Source organism: Sturnus vulgaris, chromosome 5 (assembly GCF_052056855.1).
Source record: "Sturnus vulgaris isolate bStuVul1 chromosome 5, bStuVul1.hap1, whole genome shotgun sequence".
Classification (NCBI taxonomy): Eukaryota; Metazoa; Chordata; class Aves; order Passeriformes; family Sturnidae; genus Sturnus; species Sturnus vulgaris.
The window spans coordinates 29,532,855-29,547,694 of NC_142247.1; the positions used below are offsets into that span (position 1 = coordinate 29,532,855).

The 14,840-nt window shown below is 36.7% G+C and overlaps 1 protein-coding gene across 7 annotated transcripts in view; it reads right to left on the bottom strand.

Annotated features, from left to right (window-relative positions):
- Positions 1-14,840, bottom strand: part of TNRC6B (trinucleotide repeat containing adaptor 6B) — a 134,410-nt gene that overhangs the window by 102,355 nt on the left and 17,215 nt on the right. For 6 of the 7 annotated variants that reach the window (XM_088165269.1, XM_088165271.1, XM_088165270.1 and 3 more), the window contains exon 3: positions 14,362-14,460. In XM_088165269.1, coding sequence (XP_088021395.1) covers positions 14,362-14,415 — 54 coding nt within the window. In that variant the 5' untranslated portion in view covers positions 14,416-14,460. The remainder of the gene's footprint in view (positions 1-14,361; positions 14,461-14,840) is intronic. The other variant, XM_088165266.1, reaches the window with a different exon arrangement.

Genomic DNA, 14,840 nt, shown 5'->3' on the forward strand with positions numbered 1-14,840 from the left:
GAGATGCCCTCTAAATTAAAGAGGTCCACATGGATACAAGGTAACTTATTTTCACCGTGAGGACAGTCAAGGACTGGAACAGATAGCTCAGAGAAGTTTCGCAGTCTCCTTGCTTCAAGGTTTTCATGGACTGACTAGGTAAAATCCCTCACAACCTGGTCTGATCTCATAGGTGACCCTACTTTGAGCAGGAGGTTAGACTAAAGACCTCGGAAGGTCCTTCTGAACCTGAATTTCCCAGCAATCCTATGCACACAAGAACAGGTTCGGTTTAATATTGAGAGATAACATACATGACAAAAAACCCTAATGAATTCCCAACCCAGCGAGAAACTGCACTTTGATCTTGAAAAGTTTAAGAAAAATATCTTTGAAAGTTGTATAATCAAAAAAAAAATTCCACAACAACCCAAAATAAAACCACCAAGAAAAAAAGTTATGCTGAAGAAAGAAATACTGCAAAGTCTGCAGCAGATCTATAGTACACTCTCTTTTATAATAGTGTGTATGAGTAGGGACAACGAAGACTCAAACTCCCTCCACAACACTCCAAAACCATGAGAACTCAGAGTAAAGAAGGGTATAGGCAGAGGGGAGATTTTACATAAAATCCAACATTTGGCCTGCAAATCTCCCTCAATGCAAGACAACACAGCACTGAGGCATACACAAAAAAAAAAAAAAGCAGCGTGACAGTATTGTAAGAAACATCACCCCTTTGCTATTATAATATAAATAAAACCCAATTCACTCTCAAAATAACACCTGTAAGAGGATACACAGAGAAAATGTACTACTAAGCAGACAAAAAAATTAGTTCTTGAACAAACAAATTGCAACACTGAATTTCACAAGTTTTTGCAGGTTTTATGGTTTATGTAGCTATAGGTACAAAGATTTATCTGTGAATTAGAGGATTAGAAACAATAGCAGTATAAGCTTTTCTGTTTCTGGCAATGACATTACTTGTACAAAGTGAAAGGAGAAGTTATATATAAAGATCATTCATCAGTCCTGATCCAGTGCAGCAATTTCTGCCTTCCTCTTTTTGCAGAACCTTGATTCTAACTTTCTTTTGTTTGCCTACATATGTTAAACAGTTTCATGATCAGCGATCTCCATTTTTCACTCGGAATTCTGCAGGTTTTAGAATTTTTGCTAGAAAGTGATACACAGCTTATTTAATAGTCTAAAACTTCTAGAATAAGCTCGAAGTAATATCCATTTCCATCTTTCTGCAACATTTAAGTCACTTTATTGGGTAGTTCATCTTAATTCAAAGATGAACCAAGAGATTTCAGTGCTCAAGTAAAATACCAAAAAAATTCCAAAAGCATTGCTTATATATTCATAAAGTTTGTTCTTAGACCCAGCTATCAATTAATTTTAAGATTTAAAAAATACTTCAAAATTAAAATGTTTAGGTCTTATTTTCCCAATGACAGTAATGACATACTGCAGAAAGAACAAGAACGTGGTATTTTAAGTTTTTGATTAAGAGACTATGTGAGGATGAACTGAAGAGAGGAACAGCACATAAGAGCCACAGTTAGCTGAAAATTCTTCCTTTTCTCCTCCACCCACAGTCCTTATACAATTCCTATGCACATTTCTTCCCCACAAAGTCTCTCAGTTTCCCTTCATTCTGTCATCACTCTATCCTGTTCAGCAGTCTTTTTTTTTAAGAAAACTGGATACCTCACTAAATTCCAGCCATCCACAGCACCCAGCAGCCTCACTGCAGCATTTCTAAGCCTTGAGCCTCTCTTGACTCTCAGCGTATGTAGGAAATGCAGTTGTCCTCAATGTGTAGAAAAATGGAAGGTGGAGCTAGGACAGAACTCTTGGATGTGCTGTATTGCTACCAAGGAAAGGTGGAATGGCAGAGGATCTGAAACACTTTAGCTTCTCTTAAGAGGACTGCAGAGGGAGCCATTGATTCCAAGAGCAGGAATCAAAGGAAGCGCACTCCACACCTGTTTCTCCTGGCAAGCAATGGAGAAAGCTTCAAGATTCTGGCAGCTGGAAGCAGGAACCAGAAATAGACCCTGAAACAGCAGGGGAGGAATTCAATAGAAAACTTTTTTTTTTAAAGAAACTGCCTGTTGTTGAACTCTGCATTTTATTATTTCAAAGCCTTTTTCTCTAAAAATCCAGGCACCTGTGAATATCCAAATTTCAATGCAAATTAATGTATTAGGTGTTCTAAATAATAAAAGACAATCTGTTTTATTTAAGAAAATCTATTCAGTATTAGACACTCAATACTTAACTTTTAGAAAGGGAAATTTATCATGAGCTTCAATGCAATGAACAATTATAAGTTTTTTGTCCAGAAGTGCAACACCTGTTGCTACAGTTTCATACTACTCTTTCTAAAAATATCTTCAATGAGACCCTAATGGATTTGATTAATGAGTAAACTTTATCTCCTAAAGTCAGCAACACTCTGACGGGTCACAAAGTTTCAAGGGCAAAAGCCTCATCTTTCTTGAGGCCTGATGTCAGAAAGCACATTTTCCTAACAACTCTTGCATTATGTATCCTAGCCCACCAAAGATGAATTGAGCTTAAGAGAAACCAAGCATTTTCTCAGGAAAAAAAAAGATAGATATTTGTGAGAAATCCTTTACTTATCATGAAAAGCTATTAATTTTAAACCTCTTCACCAATACAAAGAAATGTACTAATGCAACTTCATCAGAGAGCTGCTATCACCATCTTTTCCTACTCAGTCCATAGTTCCTTTTCAAAGCTGTTGTTTTTCTGATTTAAAACCAAAACAAGCAACCCCCCCAAACAAACAAAACAACAATCAAAAAAAGTCAACAAAATCCCAAACCAACCAAAAAAACCTCAACAATTAAAAATCCCCAAGCAAAAAAACCAAATGGACTTCAGCCAGCCAGGAGATGAAGACTGAATTTTTCACTGACTAGCATCTCAAGCAGACACAACACCAAAGCCTTATCTGGCACATGACCAGACACTCTGGTGGGGACCAGCCAAGGTCAAACGCTGCTTTCTGCAGGCTGTGGCCATCTACTTCCCCTGCTTTAGGTGACCATTTTCACACAGCCTACCCAGGCCCATCTTCAGACTATTTTGTCACAACTATTGCCTTTAACACCATCCCCACCGATCCAACACTACTGTAAACACGCCATCAGCACTTATTTTGTCTCACTAATAGTTGTTTTAAGCAGAGTTGCACAACCCAATCTTCGAAATCCAAGCAATTAGTCACTAGTCACTGCTGCTAACAGCGGTGGAAGCTGTTACAAAAAAAGAAATCTCAGAGACCATTTGAGGTCTGACAGAAATGTAATCACTACTACAAATGAAAGGAAAGCTGAGTCACCTCTCTGCCTGGCTTCATTATAAGCACTTTGGACAAACTGCATTGGAAAAAATTGTATTCACTAGGAACAGATTAATTAAATTTTTAATTTCTTTTAATAAAACTGCAATTCAGCTGCTAACACTTTAATTTTTTAGGAATAAACTAGCATTTCAAAATATGCGTAGAATAGCACAAATTGTTTAGCAAAATTAGTCTCAAAATATACTTCTTAGATTAAATCTTAATTTCAGTACATAAATGAAAGCATTAAAAAAAACCTTAGAATCTGTGATTTAAACTTAAAAGAAAAAAAATTGAAAAACCAGCTTCTAAAATGAGAAAGCACTAAGTATTTTTCTGAATCACACAGAGGAAAGTCTTAAGGACAAGGTATGCATGAAATATTGGCTGAATTTTTGGTCTCTTTCAGGATTTTGCTGTATTGTGCCACATTGTGATGTAACTGTATTTTCACTTGAACCTATTTCTATTTTTTTTTCCTTCAATTTTGCTAAAGCATAGTTTTGATATATAAAAATCACCACTAAAATATGTGAACCATCTCCTAGCCCACTTAGTATTTTCTTGAAGCTTTTCAGCAGCATCTAGATGGAGCATTTTAATGTTATTACCATTACACAGTCCTGACTGGTTTTCTGTTAGTTATAGGAGAAGTGAAAACTTACTAACATAATCCCTCTGCTAAATCACGCTTCACATTCAGTGCTCCCTGCTAATCATTTTGAAAGCTAACACACTTAGACCACAGTAATTATCTTCAAAAGTTACTAATCTGCTACTGGTGTTTGTTATATGCAGCTTAATGGCACTTTAACACCTGGCCCACTGAAACATTACATTAACTAGAATAAATGCCAACGTGTTAACATAGACCATCATTAAAACATGCATCATCCGTATAGAACAGCAGGACAGATTGTCAGTGGGAACTCAATCATCATTAACCTATGGAACTCAGAATATGTCATTTATGCTACAGCTAAACAAGCACAAAAGCTGCAGCAGTGCTTAAAGACCAGGAGTTTTGCTTTTAGTTTCAGCTGCCACCAATTAGTCACTAAGTAATTGCAGAAATAACCTATGGCTCACTTTGTATGTAATAGTTAAATTGTTTGTTAACTAATAGTCTGTGAAATACCCAGCAGCTTAGCATGAATTCCCTGCTAAGCTTAAACAGTTTTATAAATATCATGAAAACAACAGTTGCACTTTGGAAAAGCTAAAAAAGTTGAGATCCCGACCACATTTCATATTGTACAAATACAAAAGTTTAGTTTAAAAAATAATAAAATTTTTATTATGTATTACTAAGCTTTTAAGTCTTTGAAATACAATAGCACGTGTGTGTATATCTATATATAATAATTAATACAAATCTTGCTCTGAAAACAATTTAAACCACCTAGTTGTTTGCAGCAAGATACAGTTTTACCTTATGTCAGCCACCAAAGATGTTAAAATCACTCAAGCCATGGTATGACAGGATATCCAGAAATATCTTCTGAAAACTTCAACTCTGAGGCTGCCAAGGCAGCTTTGAATAATTCAACCGTCTCAGACACAAAAAAAGGAATAAAGGGTTCTGAATTTAAGCAAAAGTGCTTTCATTTTCCTGCTCCACTGTTGATGATCTATTTTTTAGTGTTCCATCCATACACTCCATCCATTTTGTAGTGTGTTCTATACATACATAGTATGGATGAATCCCAGGAAAACATGAATTTAGTAAGACAAAAAAATTCCCCTATTTTATTTAATTAACCTTTTATACTATATTTAAGCTAAAGAGCAGAAGAATTTCACAACCACAAATTCTTGCTAAGTTCGGCTACTTGGGTTACCTTTTACACTTTCATAGCAAAATTCAAAATTTTTACACTTTCCATATAGGGGACACATCTGACCCTAAAGCCCTTGGACAGTTCATCCCCAACAGTACCTTCAGAGGCCACTTGTACACAACCAAGTGACTTTATTTAGCCAACTCATTTTACATTTCCATTTCAATTTACTATTTATGGTGCAGACACAGATGAACAAGTTATAGCAGTTTAAACTGACATCTGTAAGTGGCTGATACTCAGATGTACACATTGTTAACCACCCTGACACAGAAAAGAGAAAACATGCTAACTTTCTCCCACTTGGATTTGGAAATCTAGATGATGCATTGTCACAAAAGGACAACAGGCATGAACTGCTAAAAGAATTTTCAAAGGCTTAAGAAAGCAGATGATAATCAGAACTACAGAAAACTAAATTACACTTTTGAACTACACATTTAATCACTTTCACTGCCACAAATACTGTTTGCAGCGTTTGTTAGGAATGACTGAAAGTGACGCAGACCAGGCACACCCAAATCGGTGATGAAGTTATTCTACCTTAGCACCAGACAGGCAGGCAATAGAAAGAAGAACTTTCTTTTCTACGTGCACAGAAATCTGTTGTGTGGATTCTAAACACATAGAAACTGCCAGTGGCCCAGAAAGTTCCTCAACAGCTGAAGGCTGAGAACAAATCTGTTATATGTATATATTAAGCCTGCCTTAGGTCTGTATTAAGCATCCACTTTTGACCACTGTCAAAAAGGAGAAGGAATACAGGCTATCCACACCCACAGTACACAGCTGCTTTCCAGTTTCTCCAGTTACCATGATGAAAATCCAAACTCATTTTAGTCACAGGGGAGCCACTGACACTGCTGCTTGCTTGTAAATTGCTACATTTTTCCACATTTATCAAGATTATTAAAAAGATTAGCTATCTGACAGACCACCAAACCATTAAAATAGCCACTCGTCTCTGGAGCAGAGCCTGGGGCTTTTCTACAACTTGCCCTCAAAAAAACCCCACCATACCTTTATATGTCATGGGAATAAGTTATTTCTCTGGAAATTGTATCTGTTGAAACCAAACAACATGATTTCAAAGTACCTCTAAATATTGCTTAACCTAATTCCTACTGTGTCTGTAGACAACTACTACATTCTTATGGTACACCTTCTTGCCTACTGCTCAAATGCTTCAGTGAGTTTAAACAAGTGCCAGGAAACGCTGACATGCTTTTAATGTTGCTTTTACCCTTCAGGGGAACTGATATCACACAATATGTTTTTGCAGCGTTCCAGTGTCCTTAGTTGTCCAGTCATCCTTTTATGCACTGGAATGATGAAGACCACTACTATTTTTTACTGCTTCCATCACAAGAATAACAACCCACACTCTTCTTATCAAACCTCACATGCACTTCTTCCACATCCAATCAATGAAAAAAAAAATTCTGAGGAAGTGAAAAAAAAAATCATACCCATCTAGTTCACAAAATGAAAAGGAAATAGCCCTTGTAGGGTCATGCAAATGTACAAAGTCTTGCAAATGCATGAAATCAACAAGACCAATTAATTAATTTTACACCTTTCAATGACTCAGCCAAACTAACATTACACAAATGATTTCTAAAGTAAATCTAAGATTTTTTTTTAAAGTAGGGTAGAGTAAGCTTTAATGCCCCTGGCTCAAATTTCTCCCCAAATAACTATCCCCCTTGAGTCTGACAGAAGACAGGAAAACTGAAAACACTCATCAATACTTCCACATCTGTAAGACTTCAATATAAAGTGACGAATTATGAAGAACTCTGTCACAATTCACATGGACTACAAACACTGCCAACAATTCTGTAAAGCCAATACCAAATGGAAAGAGATCAAAAGGCAATATTCTGAAAAGGCAGAAACCCCTCAAATTGTGTGCCAACAGTACACCTGCATAAGAAGAGACACTCTGTAAGCAAAGCCACAAAATCAATTTCCCTGTCATTCACATCATAGTGGGACTATACCACATATGCTCTCAAATGCAGAACCATTTTTTCAAGCTTTAAGCAAATCTCTGCTTTTTTGATGGCTTTGCAAAGTATTATAAACAGGTATAATCAACTTAAGAAGAGATGCTATTGATTGAGAAAAAAACCGAATGAGACAATATCTCTGAAAAAGAAAGAACTTTTAAAAGAATGGAAAAGATGAATTTTAAACACAATTTTTTTTTAAGACTGAAGGTTTTTTCCTTTAGAAATGAGACACACACCTATTCACCACAGTGACATGCAGTACACTTCCTCCACATGAACTGTACTTATGAAAAGACTGGATCAAAGAACATATGGTGACAGTTCTTACAGATCTCAAAGTCACCTTGGCACGTGATGGTATTTTCCAAGAGAAAGAAAATACATCATTGTGTTAAGGTTCTCTTTTGTGATTCAAAAGCACTTCAGGGTATTTTGAGATTAGAAAACAGAGAGTCATCTTTCAGTTCAGCATCCATATTTTAGCAGTCTTCACTATGGATAAGTAGGTTTCAAATGAGCAATCCATCTTGCCTCTGTAGAAAACAGTACACCCAACTGGCAGAATCCTGAACAGGATCCTGAACATCTTTTAAAATGTCCAAGCAGCTAGGCTATCAACAGCATTCCTTTACAATAGTTCAAGTAGTACTGTCTAATTCCACGTTCTTTTTTGCAAAGTCCTCAACCATTTTACCTTACTCATAACTGCTTTTTTATAGCCAACCCTGATAACATACTGTAGTGGTTTTGGCTGGGATTGAGCTACATTTCTCTATGATAGCTGGTAGAGGACTGTGTTTTGGATTTGTGCTGAAAGCAGTGCTGATAACACAGGGATGTTTCAACTACTGCTGAGCAGGGCTCACACAACATTAAGGCCTCTTCTGTTTCTCACACCACCAGCGAGCAGGCCAGGGCTGCACAAGCCAGGAGGGGACACAGCTGGGACAGCTGACCCCAACTGTCCAAAGGGATACTCCACATTACATGGCATCATGCTCAGCATGAAAACTGAGGGAGTGAGGTATGTGTGGATGTTGGCTGGAGCTAACATTGCTCAGAACCTGGCTGAGCATCAATTGTTTCACAGCAAGCAATTCCTTTTCCATCATTTGTTCTTTTACAGGTTTTATTTTCCTCTCCTCTTTGTTGTTGGTTTGGGGTTTTTTGCCCCAAATTATCACACTGCCTTTATCTCAAACCACATATTTTCTGACTTTCACCCTTGCAACTCTACCTCTCCATCTCACTGCAGGGGCAGGAGTGGATGGGCAGCAGTGTGGTGCTCAGTTGCCAGCTAGGGTTAGACCCCCATACCATAATTATAGCTCCTTGTTACAAAGCCTTGAAATTTTGAAATTTGAAGTTATAAACTCACAAGCAGGTTTGCTTGGGTTTTCTTCCCCACATAGAAAGGTCCAACCGTGCAGTGTTTTGTAGGAAAGTATTTTAGGTTCTTTTCCTGGCCAGTGTTGAAGTTCCAGAGAGAAACTAACCCAAAACGTCTGCTCCCCTTGACTATGTTAATTTATACTTAAAACAAGACGACTATGTCATGACACTTTTACAAGCTTTTATAACACGTAATTAAAAGGAGTTTTAAGTAAATTAATTCTTTCACTGAGAGGTTCACTTTTTTTTTTTCAATACATGATATGCAAATATTTTGGGCGCGAAATTACTCTCCTAAGGATCTGCAGCATTTTCACATTAAGAAAATGAAGCTAACAGAGCATAAAGATGACATCAGTTTCTGTTGTGAAAAATTCTTTGTCCCCCTAGTTCTTAAGCTGCTATATTTTGGAAGAAGCATAAATTGTCTTGTTAGGCAGAATAGCTCTCTACTTTTTAAAGACTATACAAGATAGTTCATACAAAGACTCCAGGAACTTAGTATAGTTGTAAGTCAGCACTACAAAGACTAGTTGCTCCTACAACTCATGTTCCAGAAAAATAATGGAAATACACCCTGCATATCAGGGCACAGAAATTCTGGAAGCTCCACAAGTAACTCATCAGCGAACATTAAAAATGAAGTAACTAAAAAAAAAAAGAAAACCCAAAGCTTAATGTCCTGGGACCGGTGGAGAAACAACAGCAACGTGAATAAACTGAAACCTACTCAGAACTGCCAGGTACTCACAAAAAAGTACACTGAGGCTGAAAGCTCTCCTCTTGTAACAAGCCAAAATTTTCCAAGAATGCAGGGATGCATACTGCAGGGAGCCATCATCTGAAAGCACCATGTACCAGGCCAGTACTAGACTGGAAAACATTTTTTATAATTACAGTCACAAAGCATACTACTCATTTTATTACTGCATAGGCCTGAATGTTTTAAATTATTTAGTGCTATCTGAATAGAAACTCACTTCTGTATCACTAAGTAGGATTATAAGCCCCAGAGATACAGATATCAAAGTTTTGGATGCTGTAAGTTTAATTACTTAACTAAGGTTGTCGGTTTTTTTGTTTTTCATGACATTAATTCTAAATCCCACAAAATGAAAGCATCAGCCTAACTTTTGCACTATTGTCATCATTACACAATATCCACATCAGGAACTGAGCACACCTTAGCCATAAATGCAGTTAGTGGAACATTCCTTCTTTTAGGAAAGAGAACTCCTAACAACATTTCATTGTGAATTTTAAGATTCTGTTTATAAATATAAAAATACCTAACTTAACATAGGTTTGTGTTCCTTTATTCTCAACATGTATGAAGTAAATGCAAGTGTTTAGATACTTGAGTCACATACTTCTTAACCTTTTTATCATCTCTCTGTGAATGCTTCACGATTAAAAATAAAAACAACCAAACACCTCAACAAAACACAGCCAGTGGCAACAGTTTTGAAGAGTGATTTAAATAGAAGGCAAGTGCTAGCTCACCATTAGACACCAAGAGGCAAGAAAAGTAAGAATTAACCAGGTTGAGAACAGGCAGTATTCAATAATGTAAGGGAGAGATTCACATTTACAGATATGAACAGTGTGGCAACTTAAAATAAGGATTAACAGGTGGCCTCAAGACAGCTTGTAAATGGCACTGGACAGTGAGATTGAAAAACAGGACAAGCCTCAGTGTCTATGTCACTAGTTTTGAAAGAGCCTATGAAAAAGTAGCCTAATTCCTGGCCTACCAATTCAGTTCAGTAATTATTTCTATAAATACTAATGAAAACTTGGAACAAAATTACATTTACCTAACACCATACAATATAGAATCTTTCCCCTTTTCCTGTTCTTATTAATAATTGAGTATTATTAGACATCTTGTGCAGTCGCATTTTTAATAAAAATTTTGTATACCTAGATTTTTAGTATGCAAAACATTAAAAAGGCAGAACTATCTATTTGTCCTCATTTCCCTTCTACAACACTGAAGCAAAAACCACTCTTCATAAATACCTTTTTAGAAATTACTTTAGTCAAAGTCCCCCGCTCCCTCTGAATTCATAGGCTTTTATGTTGAGACATGAAGGAACAACTGGGAGGAGAGCAGGAAATTCTACATTTAACATGAGCATTTTTTGATAAATAAGTTTTCTGCATAAGCTCAAAACTCCTGCCAACATTCAAAGAAATCTGAAAGTACTTCAAATCAGGCATAAAATTTTAGCTTCCTCCTGCAGTATTTTACAGCAAAGGAACAACTGACAAACCAAGTTTAAGTATTGTCTGTGCAGTAATCCTTAACTGATGGATCAAAACAGTTGAAATCAGTCACAAGCAGGAAGTTCAGTGCTTGTTGACACTGTCAGGATACCAAAGTTGTTAATGGAAAAAGCCTAGTAATTGTTAGTAGCTAATTAGCTACCACAAAATAGAATTAAAAATTAAAATAGTAATTCAGATAATAGTAAAGGGTGTAGGGAACCAAGCAGAAACACTGGTTTTCTTTTCCTCCTGGTGCAATGGAAAGGCAGCAGAAGATTTCACTTTGAAAACAGGGAACAAGAATTGACCCACTGCTTCCTGCCTCTGACTAGCAGCTCCAGCAAACATGACCATGAGGATTCTTGCTTGGATTTGCAGTTCTGAAGAGATCAGTCCTACAAAATTCCCTCGATTGTACCCCACTGGTGAGCCTTTGCCACCTCATGGTGGTATTCAAAGGTTGGATTCAATGTTCTTGGAGGTCTCTTCCAACTGTATTGACTCGTGCTTTTTTTTCCCTTTTTCTTTTGAAAGGAAGAAGAGACCCTGAAAAGCCCATCCCAAACTATTTTTAAAAAGTGAAAGGGTACTTCGCTGTATGATACTTACTAGCAGATCATTTGGATAAAATAGACTGGATATAATTATCATCAAATAAGACTTCCACATCTGCCAAAACTAAATTAATTTTTAAAACCCATATGCTCATTTGAAAAAACTGACTTCTGCACATGTTGCTTCCCCACTGTATAGCACTAACATTAGGTAATTATTGGAATCAAGAGCATGCTATTGACATGTGTCAAGTGTCTTTACCATGTTGATGCCATTTTAAAGAAAGCGTATGCACAACTGAGAACATGAGCACAACTCAACCACAATATTAAAAAAATTAAATCACTAATTAAATAAAAATGTATACATTAACAACAATGGTAGAAATAAACACTAAAGTGAGAACTGAGTCCATCAGAAACCTTCCTCAAGCTTAATTTCCAGTGAGTTGCCACAGAGTTTGCCACTCATTTCAAGAGTGACAAAGACAAGCATGAAAGCTGACAACTGTCTCACCTGGTTAGGAATTAAGCAAGAACATCATTCTTTATGATGTCTGACTGCAGGGTTAAAATTTCCTGATCATACCTTACATGGTGTTAATTAGTTTGAAGGCCATAAATATTCAGTCTTTAAAGTAACTTGCTCGGCTCTACATAAGGCACAATATTTTTTTTTCTTCAAAACCAGAGGAAATCTCCTTTTATCTTCAAGTCTTGACCATGATATCTCAAAATACTATACAGTCTAGGATGCCAGAAAATCTGAGACAGTTATAGAACCAAACCAGTTCACAAGCATACAGGATGACATATGATTTGTTTTCCACTCTGTGATAGAATCTTCATGTAAAACTTTTTAGGTTATTTTCAGGCTGGCACCTTAAAAAATTAATTATTGCAATACCCAAATCTTTATATTCTGATATTCATGGTACCTCTACCAAGATGATTTTGGTTTCATCTCTTTCAGAAAACTTCATTCAAGTATACCTCATGTCTCCTTCCTGAAAAAGTTGGGAGTGGGTGGGGAAGGATGGGGAAATAACCTGACAAAAGGAAAAAACTGAACTATGTTACAGAATATCTAAAAAAAAGTATTTCACAGAAAAATGTATCTTTATGAAAATGGGTCACTAGATCATGTAAACATGTGTAAATTAAAGAAATCATTTTAATGATACTAGGCAACATAGTGAGATATATTTTGCCTAAATTTTTCTAGGACGAACCTTCAACTGTTACAGATACAAAACTCTCCTGAGACAAGGAAAGAGGATAATCATTTATAAGGCTTCAGTGAGTAGTCCTGTACATCACAGAATGGGGAGAAGGACTAGATGTAGTCATGACTTTTATATACTGATCCTATATAGTCCTTATTGATAACACTAAATATCCAATGCATAATTCCTGATGTCCCACATTCTTCAAATGACAATTGTTTCAACACAATACTTCATACACATTTAGGTATTCAAAATCAGTATAAAGAATTTGGTTTTTAAATTTAAGCTTGTTCCATTTTTGGAGCAGAGATACAATTTCCACCACCCAGAATTAAGCATGTCAAAGAAAAACATACCCTTCATGGGAGGAAAAGACAGTTACTTCAATCTACATCCTGCCACACAGGCAAAAAAAATGAAAGCTATGTATCCATAAATATACACAGGCACCTGTTTGTATACACATAAATGTGTGTTCACACACACACAAAGATCCTCTCTATGTGGTGAAAAGAAAGCACCAATAACTGTGCTAAAATCAGTAATTAATTGCACCATGATGTCTCCTCTCTCATGTCTACTCCCCACTGAAACCCATAATCACGTCCTTGTCAAAAGCTGCATTCAATAGCTTGGATTGCTTCAAGTACATCCACTGATACGTTCTTATTTTTCAGCTCCTAATCTAGAGCCAACCTTCCTTCAAAGCTATTTAAAATTAACACAACTCCTGAAGTACATGCAGCACAATTGCCAAGTCCCTTCTCTAATAATTACTTCCTAACTTGATGCTTACAGATAAAAAAATGTTTTTTCTTAGACCCTAAAACAATGAAAACATCTCTCCAAAGGTTTACCTAGGAAACAAATTTTAAACTTAAGTCTTCTGGTTTTTCATTTCTCAGTCCGTCTCATACAACGCTGCAAACAAGCTAATAATGATTCAGATTTTTGTGAAATGTAGGGAGCATGTTTTAAACACAGCTCAGTTGCAACGTTGACACTAACTCACTGAATAGTCAGGTCTATAAACTGTATTTATAAACCTACAGAAGTGTATGACAATGACTATGTTATTATGAAAACCAAAGTAATTTGTGCCTTAACGTTTGTATCTTCAGGAAGCAGGCAAAAGCAGGACACAGCATTGTATTCAACAGAACACTTCACACGCTCCTGTCCCAACAAGGTATGCTGAGAATCACAGGGACCTGGAAAAGCAACACACAATCCATTCTCACAACACAGCACATGCTGGCAAGTACAAGGAAACAAGAAGCAGGACACCTTCAATATAGGTCAGCCAGCAATCCACAGACACCAACACCTGCACCTAAGGGCCCACAGGTCCAATTCCTTAAGTTAGCTCAGAGGGTGGGTGGGTAGGACAAAGTCCTTCCAGTTTTCACAAATGAAATACAATCAGGGTTAGTACCTTCTCACAAGTTTTCTCTTTCCTTCCTGGAAGTGCCTGAAAACACGTTCTAGTCCTTAGTGGGTAGCAAAACCCCCCGTCTTTCTAAAGGTTTCTCAAAGCTTAATTTTCTAAGTATCTGCATGACAATAAAGAGTAAATATCTACATGAAGGTATTTATTTAAAATACCACCACCAGTCAATGCTCACTCCATGTACCCTCCACCCCCCCATTTCAGCCAAGCAAGCTTTAGTTCCTCCAACACACAGTGGTATTTACCTCACTGACCTTGGGACTGCCTTCCTCCAGTATTTCTCCCTCATCAGTTTGCATGGGAACAGGATCTGTGCAAAGCTCTGCAGAAATGCAAAATACTGCCTAAAAGACAAACAACAAAGATATATTTTAAAAACAATGATTTTTCTGCCTTTAACAATGTTATGTGACATTGCAGTGCACATAAACAACAATTCTAGGCTATGACCTTTAATGCTGCCATTCTGCATATATTTGCTGAAATCATGCTTTACACAAACAAGAACTGTTATTCAGGATGAGACAAAACTACTTAATTGAAAGGAAAAAACCACTTAACAGGAATATACTTTCTTTTTAACTTTCAAGTGTCATTGCTGAGTATTTAATCTAGTCACTGATTTCACTCATTAAAGCCACAGTCAGCAAGGAACAATCACATAGACCAGAGCTGAGCAATTCTTTCTTACTAGGAAATAGCTTTTGTGCAAATACAAGCTTCA